Genomic DNA, 16,650 nt, shown 5'->3' with positions numbered 1-16,650 from the left:
TGACACATCGTTTGGTGTTTATCTGTATTGTCCGCTTTGACCCGTTATGTATTGTCTTCAGTCTCACGATTTTAAAACGCGTTTACTAAAGAGAGATTTATACACCCTTATAAATAATGGTTTGTTCTCCTCTCTAATCGACGTTGGATCTCACAAGAATTGACTTCGATCAAGTTATTACAAATAAAAAATTGGTACAGTGTTACTACCTCTCAATCCCCGACTCATTCTACCATAGAGGTTCGCGATAGACAATAACTCTCGCCAGAGAAAGTCAAGAGCTAGAGGTAAGCTCTATTTTCGTGATGTTTTTCTATGTAAGATATTAGATTTAACAAACGATTGAAATATCTGAATTCGTCGTGCAAACTCAAAAGCTCGATGAATATAAAGTCAATATATTAAACCGAACTCACGGAAGTTCAAATTCTCGCTCCAAATACGTCGGACATGTGAAACGACAAAACAGTTGACGAGGAAGTAGGTGGAGGAGAGCGATGAATTGGAGTTTGGTTGAATAAAAACCGGTTGGTTGGGTGTCTCGTGATTTTGGATTGAAAGAGTTTCACCGGTTTCTTGCCGCAAGGCGTTGACCAACAGGCAGCATCAGTGCCTGTGATACGGCATATACCACCCGACCACCGACACATACACAAAAATATCCTTAAAATTTACTTCCTAATTAATTTCCATATGTTTTTATGACATTTTTAACCTACTAATAGCTTCATATTTGCCGCTTATAGGTAGCCGATATTATTTTTCTTAGAATGTATCTACTGGGAAGAGATTGCTACATTCTTACAAGGAATGTTTTGCTACCTCTTCAATCAATGTGAAATCTCACAGTCCACTCATTTGGAGGCCAATGTCATCGTCGGCACACTGTTTGACGTTCTACTCGGATACCATTTGTAACAACCCAAAAACTTACTGCTAGTAAATATTGTCCTATTTGTCCTATTTAGACTTTCCCTTCCAACCTTTCTGTCTCTTGAAGTTTCCAGACCCTATAATCATTCGTTTTCCTTTTCAACTAATATGAGATCTCCGACCCATAAAAAGAATAATATATATATATATATAAAAAAAGGAATAGAGACAAAGGTGGGGTTTGTGAGCCACTCAGCCGGAGAGGGCCCTACCAGCATCGAACTCGGTGGACCCCACGGCTGGCCATGTAACTGACGGGACATGACGCCGCCACTATCTGGGACCCACACAGTTACATCCTTTTCTACATCCATTCGGGGTTGGATCTTCATACGTAACTAATAATATAAATCAATTAAAAAAAAAAAAAAAAACTTTATATAAGTTTTTAATATTTGTTTAATTTTAAAATTTTAAAATTTTAAAATTTAAATCTATTTGTTATTTATTTAAACTTTCAATGTCGAATAATTATTTTTTAAAAAAATAATCGCATATGAGGTGGATATATTTATTTGTTATTATTATTATTTTTGTAAATAATCCATTATTATGGATATTTTTTTTATATAAATTTATTAAATAATTAGATAAATATTCCTCCTTTGTACTCTCACTTTCATTGTATTCGCTGCCTTTACAAAAATATTTATAGTTGCTAGATGCCAAAATGAATAATAAGATATTATTTGAATTAAACATCTCTTTATTTATTTATATATATATTTGCAAGAACATATATTATACTAGGAATAAAATCATATCTAATAAACAAAGCATAGCACAAGAATCAATGTAATGAGATTAAATTAAATGGGGAATTTTATTTTATTTTTAGAAAATGGATAATAAAAAAATAGCAAATTTAATATAATTGGAAAAATAGAAAATATCTGAATCCATAATTGGATTTACTTTTAAATTTTTAATTATATTATATATTTTAACTTTTTTAGGGGTGATGTATTTAAAATATGGAATTAACAATTGGGCCTGGTTTACAACAATGGGCCCAATTTTAGGGCCGGCCCATGTCTTGGATATCTAAAATTGTTGTCTTTATCCCACATTTATTTATTTATTTATTTTAATCAAAATTTACTCAAATTGATAGGTACGTTTACATAATGTATTTAATTTGAATATTTTATAATAAATTAATGATATATTTGACTATTTGTATAAGAGGCGTGGTATTAATTTCCATCCTTCGATGGTTTTGGGTCAATGAAATCGGACGGTTGGTAATGAATCGGAAAAGGGAATAGCGTGTGTTGTGGTTACTAGATTATTCTGTCCCAGCCAAGAATGTATAGGCTCACATTGAGCCACAAGGGCTCAAACCTGTCTCAACATTTGCGCGCCACGTTTCTCACTCTCCTATGCCCTCATTTGCTCTGCTAGAATAAGTTTACAACCTAAACTCCTAGCTTTGTTGATCGTGGTTCGTCGCCCAAGCTTTGAGATCGAGAGAATTATTTCGTTGGTTGAAGTAGCGGAGAAGGAAGTGCCGGTAGTTTAATCGGAAATGAGGTCGATCGTTTCGCGGCTGATCCATTCGAGATCATCGGTTCCCAAGTTATAGTGAGTTCCTTCTATCTTATGACACTTAATTTTGTTTTAGAATGGTGGATTGTTTTTCTTTTCTGGTCTATTATTAGAAATGTATATTGAATTCAGTTTCTGCAATGCTTTCAGTTCTTCTATGGTTTATTTTGTTCCTTACTGCCGATTAACCATCGGATATATACGGAATTCGCCACCAAAAGGGTGTTGGCGGGGGTGGGGGTGGGGGTGGCCATACTATTGTGTAGGTCGAATTTCGTTTGAATTTGGTGGTCGAATTTCATTTCGAGCTTTTAGACTTGTTAGTGAATCGGGTTTTTTCAGAATTGTTCATTATTGTATGAATCCGAACTGGAATGACTTCCTCGAGAGTTGTAAACTTTGATTATCTTGACTGTAGAATTGTTCGGTCTGTTGGTAGACAGATATGATCTCAGTGGGGATAAAATTGAGAACAATGTGATTGGCGTTTGCCCCAATATTTTATTATGCAAACCCCACGACCTCCTTCAGCTTGATCAAATCTGGATCTTCATTTATTTAATTTTTCTAATCCTGATGTCAAGAATAATTTATGACTCAATTGCAGCTCCTTTTACTAAATGTGATTAACGGCAATCATTTTGTTGTTTCTTAACTGTATTGTACAGCACAGTGACTGCTTTTCAGAGCGGGAGACCATTTTCAACAGACTCTAACAAGGTCGACGAACCGTTCAAGGTTGAGGAAGCTGAAACAGTTAATGTTCCCCCACCTCCAACTGAGAAGGTATATGAAAAGAAGGCCAAGGGTTGCTTGTGATTTCTGTAATTCTGTCTATATCTTTGACTTTGATCAATGTTATCTCTGTGGCATGTGCATTTGATCAGTTGCTGGTGCTGGGTGGAAATGGATTTGTGGGTTCTCATATTTGTCAAGAAGCCTTAAATCGTGGTCTTACAGTTGCTAGCCTTAGTAGGTATGTTTCGATATTGGAGCATATGCATCTTTGGCTTTTATAGCGCATAGATTGTTTTACGTAAGATCTACACTTTTGAATGATCATATAAATCTGTATTTGTTTCCTTCACATTGAGTGAACTGATTGTAATAGGTACACTTTAGTTTTCAATATATGTTGAATATGGAAAGTACAAAAGAATCAGCTCAAAACCTTAAGAACTCTTTATTGGAAACTGGATCGCTATATGCTGCCTTTCAAATCACTATTTTCTTAATGAAAATGTATCGGCGAAATCAGGCCAGAACGGTCGCGATTATAGATAATATGATTTGTTTTCCATCTTGTTGTTTAATGAATGGGAACTTCAATGTCTTTGTTCAGTTTCCTAGTGTTGGAAACTTTATTCTGACATCACAATCAATGGCGCTTTGTTATTATTATCAGGTCTGGTAGATCATCAATACGTGATTCTTGGGCTAACAATGTAATTTGGCATCAAGGTTTGCTTCCATTCCAGATGTTTTCAACTGTCATATTTGTGTGCTGGCTTTATGAAAATGCCTAAACTATTTTTCCCATTGCCAGGAAACCTTCTTTCACCTGATTCACTGAATGAAGCTTTTGACGGTGTTACCGCTGTTGTATGTAGTCCTCAACTTATTCTATATTGTAAATTAGTTACAACTTTCTTGTGTATACATTAATCCACTGATATATGGAAGGGTTTGAGTTCTATGTGCACACTTCCTGATTAACTGTCAGGATACTGTTGGTAAGACTCCTAGCAGCTATTATTCTCAGTTGTGATCAGGAACGAATTTATTTATGCGCACAACTAAATAAGTACCAAGTAGCATTTAGAAAAGGGAGGATTCTCTACTTGTATATAGCATTTCTTATTCCTTCAAATTTATTTCTCTACTTGTGCCGGGGATTGCTAGTTTTGGTAAATTTTAGTTTATTATTTCTAGGTCTCTTGCATTGGTGGTTTTGGCTCCAATTCTCAGATGTACAAGATCAATGGGACGGCAAATATCAATGCAATCAGAGTTGCTGCAGATAAAGGTGCAGTTTTTATGTGGTAATAACTTTAAGAAAATGAACTGAAATTATGGAGTCTAGACCCTTCTGTTTCCTGTCAAAACTTAAATCTTCTAATGCTTTGATAGCATCTCACCTCATGTCAATAACCACACTTCCTCTGCCCAATAATTTCCTATATTTCATCGGCCGTCTCTGTACTTTTAATTCTAATGCAGAATTATCTGATGCTCGAGTGTTTCTTTTCTTTCTCGTGCCTTAGTTTTTTTCTTCCTTTTCATCAATAAGAAATGATACTGCAGTAAAGCAAAAGAAAGGTACAACCTCGGGGCCACGGGTAGAGAGAACCCCCTCCCAACAAGAAACTATAAGAAATCCTAACTAAATGTTTTGGTCTCCATGTCACTAGTCTAACTTTGGCCCTATCAATTATTTTTAACTTCAAGATTTTATCAAATGATTGTTGTTAATTTAATATTTGCTATACTTCTTGACTCTTACCAAGGCTGTACCAATCGCTTACAGGTGTAAAGAGATATGTCTATATCTCTGCTGCTGATTTTGGCTTGGTTAATTACTTGCTACAGGGATATTATGAGGGAAAGGTAGAATTTCTATTCCTTTTATTCTAAGAGTTGGTAATTAATCAAGATCTTGGACACTTATATATCATGTAGCCTGTTAATGCCTTTCTTGATCAATTCAAACTATGGTCGAGGGGTTTTTAAGGAAAAATGTTGAAAACTGATGGATGAAATGACTCATTTAACTTCCACCAGAAATCTGGGTCACCAATCTTTCCATTTTGTGCAGATGGAAGTTCTATATTACATTGTTTTCTTATGAAAATCTTTTTCACAATTCATGTAATTTGGATTGATGTGGCTCATGCAAAATCTGTGTTTCGGTTTGTGTAGCGAGCGGCTGAGACAGAACTCCTCACTAAATTTCCTTATGGAGGTTAGATCTCTGATCCGTCAATGTTACTTTCAAACTCTTAACTTACACTTTTGCTTGTGCAGTTCAGATATATTGCCTGTAGTACGTAAGATGATTGTATACTCCCAATACTCTTTCATTTAGCTGCTAACAAGCGGTCTTGCTTATTGGCTTTCGTTAACCTGTTTTTCTTTTCTAAATTATCCTGTCTTTTACAAGTTAACAGTTTATGTGGAGAATAAAATGTTCTTTAATATACGTTTCAGGAGTGATTTTGAGGCCGGGATTTATTTACGGGACCCGTAACGTCGGGAGCATGAAGTTACCTCTGGGAGTAATTGGCTCTCCTTTGGAAATGGTAACTTGTGGTTTCTTCATTTGTTTTCTCGTTTAGGCTTTCCATTATGCCATGGACTTCGGTTTCTCATCACCGTTATTAGTTTAACGCTTGGCTCGATAACTATTTGGTTTTTTGTTTTTGGTTTTCTGGACAAGTAAAATGGATCTGATCATGTGATATTCAAATCTCTTAATCCTAATCCAGACATTTCCCTGCAGGTTCTTCAACACGCCAAACCACTACACCAGCTACCACTCGTTGGTCCTCTATTAACTCCTCCAGTAAGCGTGACTTCGGTGGCAAGGGTTTCTGTTCGGGCAGCAACGGACCCCGTCTTTCCTCCTGGCATCATCGACGTCTATGGCATACAACGGTACAGTCAACAGAAGTCGAAGTAGATTCGATAAGAGACTTAAAAGGCATGCACATTTTCTCTCCCTATAACACTATATATATCTATATATTAGAGAGTCCAAATCTAAACGTCTGTTGAACTTCTCACTTGATGAGACTTACTCGACAGTTTGTGCACTGGGTTGAAGATAAAAGACAGGTTCATTTTCTTGTATCTGATGCTAATAATATCATGCAGAGATCTGCAAATTCATGGTGTAGGAGAAGAAGTATTCATTTGGCTAGTTTGGTATTGGTTTTTCCTTATCTAAACGTTATAATTCTTTCCCATTCAGTATCCATCCTTGTCTGCTGCTTGCCTGAACCAACTTATGGAGAAAATTTGTAGTGTTAGATGAATACCTTTATACATATTTTCTTAATGCTATTGAATGTCACACTCTTTCGAACGATACCGACATAGTTGCATTCATCGGGTAGTGTCCATACTCGCAAAATAGTATAATTTATGTGACCTCAATGCATGTAATATCGATACATCATTTAAAACTAAGTTGTATGCTTATTAAATAGTTAACCTTATGCTAAAGTGAGCAGAGCTTAACGTCGAATTAAGAAGAACTCTTACACCATCTTTATATTAAAAGAAGTTTAAGGTCACATTTTGATGCGGATGAGATTTTTAAATACGTATTTCAACAATTTATGTTAAAGGACGAGTACTAATTAAGTGAAAACTAAGGATAGCGATGTCGAAAACATTTAAAAACACTTTTATCGATCAGTAAAATGTAGAGATAATTTATGAAGCATCAATAGACGACTTTAAATTTTCGTCTATATATCGACAATAAATTTTTAATTAAAATAATAGAAGGTGTTAATTGCTATTTTTAAAATTTAATGAATAGTTTTTAAACATAATTTATTTAAGAGTATTAATGATTAAACATATTTTTATAATAATTTAGGCTAAGATATTATAAAATTAAAATTTTATGTACTAAAAAAGTGTAATTTTTTTCAAAAAATAAATTATTGGATTTAAAAAAAAATAAATTATTGGATTTTTTTTAATGTTGCCTACGCAAAGTAATGTTTAAGTGGATGAGAAAACGAGAGCCACGTAGACTAATGGGTCTTCTATATAAAGGGAAAATTCTAATTCTATAAGCTTCTCAAATCAAGGAGTAATTCGAACGAGCTTCGTTCGAAGAGAGGGAAGACGAAGAAGATGAACCATAGCCAACAAGCGACAGGGAGCAGGCACGACGATGACGCAGCGCTCTCCGAGTTTCTAGCATCTCTAATGGAGTATACTCCCACTGTAAGATCTCATTTGGATGCTGCTGAACTCCGAGTTGATTCTTTCCTTCCATGCGTTTTTCTATAAGTTCAAATCATGTCGGTGTTTTCTTTTCGGCTATCATTTCACAGATTCCCGACGAGTTGGTGGAACATTACTTAGGGAAGAGTGGATTTCAGTGTCCCGACGTTCGATTGTAGGTACCTTTTCGTTTGTTTTTATTATTTTCGTTCATCAAAACCCTAGGTTTAAAACGCGGTTTTTCGATCGACACATGAGATGGATTTATCTTTTTTCCTAATTTTATGATTGGTATTTCTTTATTTTCACAATTTAATCGTACTTGGGGAATTTTTTATTCAGTTGGTTGGTTGTTGACTGCTAATATCGATCAAAGTGATGCTTAATCCTGCCGGGGGTTGCAATTAGGGGATTTCTTATTTCGAGTATTTTTTTTTTTTTTAAAGAGACAATGTTGGTTATTGTTGCTGATTTTTTGTTGTTGGGAAGTTGCCTCTACATTACTTAATCTCTATGAATGAACCGAGTATGAGATTGGAGGACAGTTCCCACCTCATTCCCAATGAAGAAATGGGAATTCTTCGCCCTGGGGTAAATTCTTGATTATTCTTTGTAGGTCGGGCGTGACATGTGCTTACCTGGTTTGTTCTGTAGTAGTGTTATTGAACATGAAGGCGGCCTTTTTAGTGTTTATAGTGGTATTCTGGGTAGCGGTCATTGCTTCGGACTTTTGATTTCAATGAGTGGTGTTATTAGTGGCTGCATTTCTATGCTGAGAATTGTGCACTGGGGAAGTTCATCTAGTTCTTAAACTTTTGCCTGTTCTATTCCAACTATTCTTCTACTCTTGTTTTCCATTTCATTTCGTAGTTTTTTTTTTTTTTTTTTTTTTTTTTTTTTTTTTTTTTTTTTTTTTTTTTTTTTTTTTTTTNGTTAGGCGTTTAAATTTTTTCAAAATGGAGAGGATATAAGTCATTTAAGATCTTTGATTATTATGAGATGGATTCTTTAACCTTGGCCTGGTTAAGTGCTTTCTAGGTAAAGTGATTCTCAGTTTTGATTGGCGTTAGTTGTGTTCACCATTGCAAGAATTATTTGTAATTAGAAATTGGCTTGTTGCGTTCACTTTCGCAGGATCAGGCTTGTCGCTGTTGCTACGCAGAAGTTCGTTGCAGATGTTGCAAGTGATGCTCTCCAGTATGCTTGCTTTCTTCTTTCTTATTTTGCATGAGGGGTGCAAGTAAAATATGATCATAACTTGAGTTGCAGACTTTACATTTAATTACATTTAACGATTTACTCTAAGTAATTCTCTACAGCTGACCTCAGCACCTATTAATTTTTCTACTTCAACCCCCATGCCTGCGTTATTATTGTTTGGAAGGCGTTAAATGACTACCATCTCTTTCCCATGCCCTTTTATGTACCTGGGGAGATTTTCTCTGTGGGTTTTCAAATGCTTTAGTTTCTCAATAATAATAATAATAATAACTTATTTGGCTGTGCAATGTAGGCATTGTAAGGCGAGACAGGCAGCAGTAGTGAAAGACAAAAGGGATAAACAACAAAAGGTGCATTTTTTGTAACTCAGGGTCTCTTGATTGATAAATTATTTGGCCAGTCTAACATTTTGCTGGTCCAGGATAAGCGCTTAATATTGACCATGGATGATCTCTCGAAGGCTCTTCGTGAGGTAAGCTCGAAATGTTATTTATTTCTCATTCCTTTTTCAATTATTAAGCTCTTGTGCTTGATGGATATTTCATATATAGACATAAGAGATCATTAGTTTGATTCTGGTATGCATTCTTCTTTTTAAAAGGTGCTATAGGTGGGTTCTTTTGAACATCTGCTCGATTTTTATTTGTGTAATTGACTCCTGGCAGGCTGTAATATTGTGAAGAATTTGTGATTTTTTTTAGTTCTTCAAATTGCATGGTGCATCCTCAACATCATGCAGTTTACACTTGGTGGGGAGTCTTAAAATGTGCATTTGTAATTGATACCCTTTGATCATAGACATTGGAAGATCTAGTTTCTTATCCAAACTAACCGTCTTGTTGGTACGTGATGAACAGTATGGCGTGAACGTGAAACATCAAGAATATTTTGCTGATAGCCCTTCAACCGGAGTGGATTCTACTTCCAGAGAGGAATGAGTTGGAATGGAATAATGGTTAAAATGTCTCATCGTTGTGTTCGTGAATATACCGATGCATCATAGTTCAGGTTGGAGTACTCTTGCTGCCTGCCATGCACAATTATTAGTCATGTTAGTATTGCTATCATTAAGTAGCCCGTCTGTGAACTGTCATAGCAGTAGATATGTTAAGCGTTTTCTACATGTCTACTAAATGAAACTGTGCATAATGAAACCCAAAACATCATTCTTGTTCATACAAGGTTATGTTATCATGATGCATTCTCCATGGATTTGCAACTTCAGATTAATTGTCCATCTCTTTATGTTTGTGTTTATGAGTTCGGTAGGGACGAGTTCATTTTTAAATAAACTCAATTGTTTCGATTGAAATCTTTTTCATTGAAGTTGAGCCATTTTGAGGATTGAACGACTAAAATATACTTAAAATGCATGTCTTGGGGATAGTTTGGAAGAACTCTAGTTGATCTTATTTTAACTCTTAGAAGTGAGGATAAGGTAACGTGACCATGTCTCCGAGTTTTATTATTATGTGTGCAAATCTTTGGGTGGGGTTTGAACGGATCTTCCCAATATGAACGACAAAGTGGTTTCCAATTCTTATGTCTTGTCGTCTCTCTTCTAATCACTCCTTTCTATTCATTCCTCCCATCTTTCCTCTTTATTTGTCCCTTTATTTTCTTTATCTTATTATTAAATCGACACTCAATTGTTATGAACTAAATTTTTACGAATTTAAAAGTGCACAAAGTAAATCGCGTTTTTTTCATTAGCTGTTAGGTTCATTTAATTATATTCGTAGATCAATGTTGTTAGTTTAATGAACACAGTGGTTCCAATTAGTATTTACTAAATGATTGAGTTAATATTAGATTTGCAAATATTAATTTTAGGGACCCAACCAATAATATAATGATAATATGAGATTAGGGACCCAACCAAAGGGGACCCCACAGCGTTAGACATTAAGTCCAAAACCAGATGGAAAGGTCCGATCACATGCCTTCTGCTAAGCGCCAACGCCATCCCATGTGCCCATTTTTTCAAATTGTATGCCAACCCCACGCACCGACAACCCCAACCCCAACCCTATTTCACCACACCTCATCATAATAATATTTATTAATTTCGATTCAATTTTCTCTTTCAAATCGTTAATTTTAGTTTTTAATTAAAATTTAGGATATATTCTAATTTTGAACAAACAAACCCTTGCTACCAGAATCAACGTTTGTTTTAATATATCTTTATGGTACTCGGATCAACTCGAACTATTCAACCAAAATCATAAAAGTTGGATATGGTTAGAATTTTTTTTCCGATGATTTGGGTTAAGTCGAACTTTTTGAAAACTGAAAGTTGCATTCAGTTAGGTCAATCCGACCAACCGAACAATAGAGTTACAATTCAACATAACTCTACTCTACCTTAAAAAATATTAAGAATATTTAACATTTGGTATCGATATTAGTAATGCATTGTGTCTTATAACTGTTTGATATTTGAACGTTATGAGATTTGTACATAAATAATATGTTATGAGATTTGTACATAAATAATATATTTTTATAAATAACTGGACAACCCAACTCGAGAATAGAGGGTTGCAAGTTGTTCAGGTCACCAATCCAAACAATCTAAATTTTGAGGTTCGAAAGATTTTAATATAAGAATATATATGATATGCTTTATATTTTATACATATTAGTCATATATCGAGAATACATATGATATAATTGATATTTCGTAGTTCATCCTATATTAATTGTGTATATATATATATATATATATATATATATATATATATATATATATATATATGTTCTATATATTGAATAAATATGAAATCCCAATATTATATTTAGTATGAAATTTATTTTCCCTCGTAATTTTTTTTTACCCTAAAGTTGAAATTCTAATTTATTTATTACCATCTATTTTCCAAATTTAAATTTGGATAGTGAGAAACTACGTCACTTTCACTCCCGCTACCACTCCTCTGGCTTTGTACATTCACCACCTACTCTCTGAACCTCGCTTAAATTTAAACCTCTCTTCTACCTCTCTCACTCCTCCCAATCCTCCATCGCCGTTTCTCTCTCTTCACAATGGCGATTAGTTCAATGAGATCCTCTCTTCCACCTCTCCTCTGTCTCTGTATCTCCTTCTTCGCCATTGTTGGAGCCGACGATCCTTACAGGTTCTTCAACTGGAATGTCACTTACGGCACCATTTACCCCCTCGGCCTCCCCCAGCAGGTTAGGTTTTCGGTTGAATTTCATTGATTCGTTCAGTTTACAATGGATCTGAATTTGCTCTGTTTTTTAGGGCATTCTGATTAATGGCCAATTTCCTGGCCCTGATATTCACTCTGTTACCAACGATAATATCATTATCAATGTCTACAATAGCTTGGACGAGCCATTTCTCCTCTCCTGGTAATTCTTCTGTTCCTCGCTCTCTGTCGGAAACTTTGAGTCGAGATTTCCATTTTCGTTCCTGAATGTGAAAATGTGTTTTCTAGAACGTGCTACTACTAAGTGTTAGGTAGTTTGTGTAGAGTTGGAGTTGAAATATTAAGAAGAAATATGAAATTTATGAAGCTAATTTGGAAAATTTCTCGACATTGATTACGTACTCTCTCTTTATGTTTTCAATCGCTAAATTTAGGGGTTGGATCTGGTTTAACTGTTAACTTGTTGAAGAAGTTTTTTCGAGACGATTCCTGCGAGTTATCATTAATTAATATGGTCTAAATTGGAAATTTAATTATCTGAAAATTTGTGTTATGAACCGTGAAATTAGGAATGGGATTCAACAGAGGAGAAACTCATACGAGGACGGAGTGTACGGAACAACATGCCCTATTCCTCCAGGGAAAAACTTCACCTACATTCTCCAAATGAAAGATCAGATCGGAAGCTTCTATTACTTCCCTTCCCTCGGCTTCCACAAGGCCGCCGGTGGTTTCGGTGGGATCAGAATTCTCAGTCGCCCCCGGATTCCCGTTCCCTTCCCGGATCCCGCGGGCGATTACACTGTCCTCATCGGCGACTGGTACCAAGCTAATCATACGGTAATTAATCACTGACCATCCCTTTTCCTTCCATTCTAGAGATTCCAACATTGAACTTTTATCGATCTGATTAGTTTCAAAATTAATCTCTGGCTAGTCGAAAAGGGTGAAAGAATCTTGAATATTGGTCACGGGATGAGCCAGATTGGCGGGGAATAGAGAATCATCTCTTTATTAGACTTTTTTTAATTTCTTTCTAAATTATAAATAATTTTCTGAGACTTGGTCTCTTTTTTCAAAAAATGGCTATATATTTTTTTAGAAAGTTATAATATTAAATATTAATGATATGAGAAAAAATTTCAATATTGGACAAAATTAATTTGAAAGAACTATAATCGAAAACATTTATTTATTTTCTATAATATAACGAGTTTTCTTAATACAAAAATATAAAAAATTAAATAATATTATTACAAATGGTGAGAGAAAAAAATTATTTATTAAACAAGTGACAAATATGAATCATATTATTATTATTATTATTATTAGTTTACCTCTGTCGGTAGACCGACCATTGCTGGGTTCGACGACTGTCTGATCCGTAATATTTGACTTTTCAAGACCTTTTTGCTTCTCTCTCTAGTCTCTCTCTCTCTACTGAGATTAACAGCTGGATTATTTAAAGGGTACTTTCTTTCTTTAATGGTTGTTCATGTTGCGGGCCATGGCTGCCCCTCGGTGTGATAATCATAAGCTGAATTTAATTGGTTTCTTGGCATGTGCGTGTATTTGATGAAAGGCCCTTTATATTATTATTATTATTATTATTATTCTTTCTTGAAAGGAGCTTTTTGTATGGTTGGGCTGTACGCATTCCAGCCAACGAAAGCGCCCTTACGTCTCAGTTTAGGCGCCGATTCCCAGGCTCCCCCAGACGCGCTTTCCTCCAACTTCGGATCCCCTCATTAATTTAACCCTCTCCTACTCTCCTACTCTCCAACTCCCCATCCTTAGAGAATTAGATATTATATTTTTTTAGATTTAGACGTGCTTCCTTTCGAGATTTTAAAATGGGTCTCTTAGTGAGATATTTTCACTCTTAGAAGAAATGTTTCGTTCTCTTCTTAGATCTCACAATCTATCTCTTTGTGAGTTAGCACCTTCGCTAGCATAGAGCCCAAATAGACTCTGATACCGTTTATAACAGTCCAAGCCCACTTCTAGTAGATATTTTCTTTTTTGATTTTTTTTTTTTTTTTTTTTTTTTTTTNTTAGGATGCTTTTGGTAGAAAAATATTCTTAATCTTGATGAAGAATACCGGCACTTGTTTCAAATTTTTGTTGAAACTCATAAAAATCTTGTAAGGTCACATCTAATCTATCTTTTTTTGTCTGGTTGTTTGGTTTTGTCTTATAATTAGTCCCTTCTATACATGAATCTCGCCAACTCCCTTCCTTGAAATAGTTCACTTGACAACGAAGTGAACACAAAAGTGCCTCATTTTCTCCTTTTGCTCATTACCCACTTTTAGTAAGAGGGACGGACCATTAGGTATCTGCTTGTATTGGAAAGGTGAGAAACTACAAACATTTATCTATCTGTTCTTGAGATAGTGACTCCATCTCAAGTAAACAAGAAACTTATGCGGGTTATCTTGAATGTAGAAAGAGAATCTTCTGCATACCTATATATAGATTAAAGTATTATATAATGGAATTATTCTTTTCCCCTGAAGTTTAGCCATTTTAAACTATAAGATTTGTTTTGCAGACGTTGAGGGCCCAACTAGACAATGGCTCAATGCTTCCACTCCCCGACGGAATCCTCATCAATGGTCGTGGACCCAACAGAACTGCCCCTTTCAACGTGGAACAAGGTAATTAAGAAAGCTCTACGTAATTCTACTTTTAGTGAAAAAGTTATTGAGTGAAGCCCATCTCTGTTTTGTCTTTAAAAACAATGCTATTCAGAAAAAATCAAGCTCTAAATTATTCAGGGAGGCTATGAAAATACCTTATTTCAAGTGGTTTTTAATGAATAGTTAAGATTCCATCTCGGTTGGGAGGAGAACTAAATATCCTTTATAAACGGGTGGAAACCCGCAGATCCCAAGCTCGAAATAAAAAGTCTTAAGTACAAATTTACATTTCAGACAAAAGCAGCTCTCATCATTGGTTGTGTATATGTGTTTTGTTAGGAAAAACTTACCGGTTGAGGATCTCAAATGTGGGGCTCCAAAGCTCTCTCAACTTCCGAATTCAAGGCCACAGGTTGAAGGTGGTCGAAGTTGAAGGAACCCACTCCCTCCAAACGGAATTCTCTTCCCTTGACATTCACGTCGGCCAATCTTATTCCGTTCTTGTCACCGCCGATCAGCCCGCTCAGGACTTTTACATTGTCGTTTCTTCTCGCTTCACCACTCCCATCCTCACCACCACCGCTATTCTCCGTTATGCCAACTCCGCCGGCTCCGTCCAAGGCCCACCTCCCGGTGGCCCAACTATCCAAATTGATTGGTCCCTTAACCAAGCTAGAGCCATCAGGTAACCTCTCTATCAGTCTCGCTAATAATGGAACTCTAGGCTTCAAGTTAATGGATTATGAATGCTTTTACTCCAATAGTCTCAAAATTTTCCATACAAGTGCAGAACCAACCTTACAGCCAGTGGGCCTCGGCCGAACCCACAAGGCTCTTATCACTATGGTCTCATCAACACGACCAAAACCATTGTACTGTCGAACTCAGCCGGGCTTGTCAACGGGAAGCAAAGATACGCCGTCAACAGCGTGTCATTTATCCCTGCAGATACTCCCCTGAAGGTCGCCGACTTCTTCAAAATAGGAGGAGTTTTCCGGGTCGGAAGTATTTCTGACTGGCCAAACGGTGCAGGAATCTACGAAGACACCTCTGTAATGGGCGCTGATTACAGAGCTTTCGTTGAAATCGTCTTCCAGAACAACGAAGACCTCATCCAGAGCTGGCACCTCGATGGCTACTCCTTCTTCGTTGTTGGGTAATGAAACTATACATTAAAATTTCCTCATTTCTCTGGGCTTTTCGCTGATTTTCCTTAAAAATTCAGTATGGATGGAGGGCAATGGACATCCAATAGCAGAAACCAATACAATCTACGAGACGCAATTGCACGTTGTACCACTCAGGTAGAACCAAGCTCTAGTTTTCATTTACTTTATAACCATTTGTGAAGTATGAGGAAGAAAGATGAAGCTGTTGTTCATGGCAGGTGTATCCGAAGTCATGGACTGCAATATATGTAGCGCTGGACAACGTGGGAATGTGGAATTTAAGGTCGGAATTCTGGGCAAGGCAGTACCTGGGTCAACAGTTTTACTTGAGAGTTTACACGCCATCGACTTCATTGAGAGACGAGTACCCAATTCCAAAGAATGCTCTGCTCTGTGGAAGAGCCACTGGGAGACGAACCAGGCCACTCTAGGCTCTATCCTCTGAGTTCAACACAATCAAATGTTTTGTCATGTCGTATCATATCATATTTAGTTCTTCTCGGAAGGATATTTCAAAAAAAAAAAAAAAAAAAAAAAAAAAAAAAAAAAAAAAAAAAAAGTCCTCAGCTCGAGGGCATTCATAATTTTTCTTTCTTATCATAGCGTTTCATTGAGTTTCCTTCTTTGTTCTTGCAGTGATTTTTTTAGTTAATAAATATTCTTATGGTTACGAGTTCGTAGTTAGGATAAAGGCTAAATGTATGATATTATCTCTAATGTTTGTGTCGCTATTTTAATTTTCTTGCTTCCATCATTTTGTTAGATTTAAATTTTATATACTATCCCTAACTTAGATTAATATTTTGAGATGGTAAGAAAATCTTCTAGAAATTTCTATCGATTTCTAATGGGATAACAATCCATTTTTATAGCTTTCAATCTTTTTTCCAGTCAATCACGATGGTTACGTCCTTGAGAATGCAAGTGCTGGAATCATACAAAACATTTGAATGTCTGAGGCTGAAAGAAAAATGCTTCACGAACAACTCGTAAATGTAT

The 16,650-nt window shown here is 35.8% G+C and overlaps 3 protein-coding genes across 3 annotated transcripts; all 3 read left to right on the top strand.

Annotated features, from left to right (window-relative positions):
* Window positions 1-2,272: 2,272 nt before the first annotated feature.
* On the top strand, window positions 2,273-6,453 carry LOC111806067 (uncharacterized protein At1g32220, chloroplastic). The gene is made up of 10 exons (XM_023691415.1): window positions 2,273-2,517; window positions 3,150-3,267; window positions 3,369-3,457; window positions 3,887-3,942; window positions 4,028-4,083; window positions 4,414-4,507; window positions 5,009-5,088; window positions 5,401-5,443; window positions 5,689-5,780; window positions 5,981-6,453. The coding sequence occupies exons 1-10, from the start codon at window positions 2,462-2,464 to the stop codon at window positions 6,158-6,160; spliced, it is 864 nt and encodes a 287-aa protein (XP_023547183.1). The 5' UTR covers window positions 2,273-2,461; the 3' UTR covers window positions 6,161-6,453.
* Window positions 6,454-7,285: 832 nt separating this feature from the next.
* LOC111806069 (transcription initiation factor TFIID subunit 10) lies at window positions 7,286-9,901 on the top strand. Its single transcript, XM_023691418.1, has 6 exons — window positions 7,286-7,443; window positions 7,554-7,618; window positions 8,578-8,640; window positions 8,957-9,014; window positions 9,086-9,136; window positions 9,522-9,901. Exons 1-6 carry the CDS (start codon window positions 7,351-7,353, stop codon window positions 9,600-9,602), a joined length of 411 nt encoding a protein of 136 aa, XP_023547186.1. The 5' UTR covers window positions 7,286-7,350; the 3' UTR covers window positions 9,603-9,901.
* Window positions 9,902-11,606: 1,705 nt separating this feature from the next.
* Window positions 11,607-16,368, top strand: LOC111806064 (L-ascorbate oxidase homolog). The gene is made up of 8 exons (XM_023691412.1): window positions 11,607-11,862; window positions 11,933-12,042; window positions 12,410-12,680; window positions 14,395-14,500; window positions 14,822-15,167; window positions 15,273-15,638; window positions 15,708-15,786; window positions 15,870-16,368. The coding sequence occupies exons 1-8, from the start codon at window positions 11,713-11,715 to the stop codon at window positions 16,080-16,082; spliced, it is 1,641 nt and encodes a 546-aa protein (XP_023547180.1). The 5' UTR covers window positions 11,607-11,712; the 3' UTR covers window positions 16,083-16,368.
* The last annotated feature ends 282 nt before the right edge of the window (window positions 16,369-16,650 follow it).

The sequence above is a fragment of the Cucurbita pepo genome, chromosome LG11 (assembly GCF_002806865.2).
Source record: "Cucurbita pepo subsp. pepo cultivar mu-cu-16 chromosome LG11, ASM280686v2, whole genome shotgun sequence".
NCBI lineage: Eukaryota > Viridiplantae > Streptophyta > Magnoliopsida > Cucurbitales > Cucurbitaceae > Cucurbita > Cucurbita pepo.
This window is presented reverse-complemented; position numbering and strand designations above follow the sequence as displayed.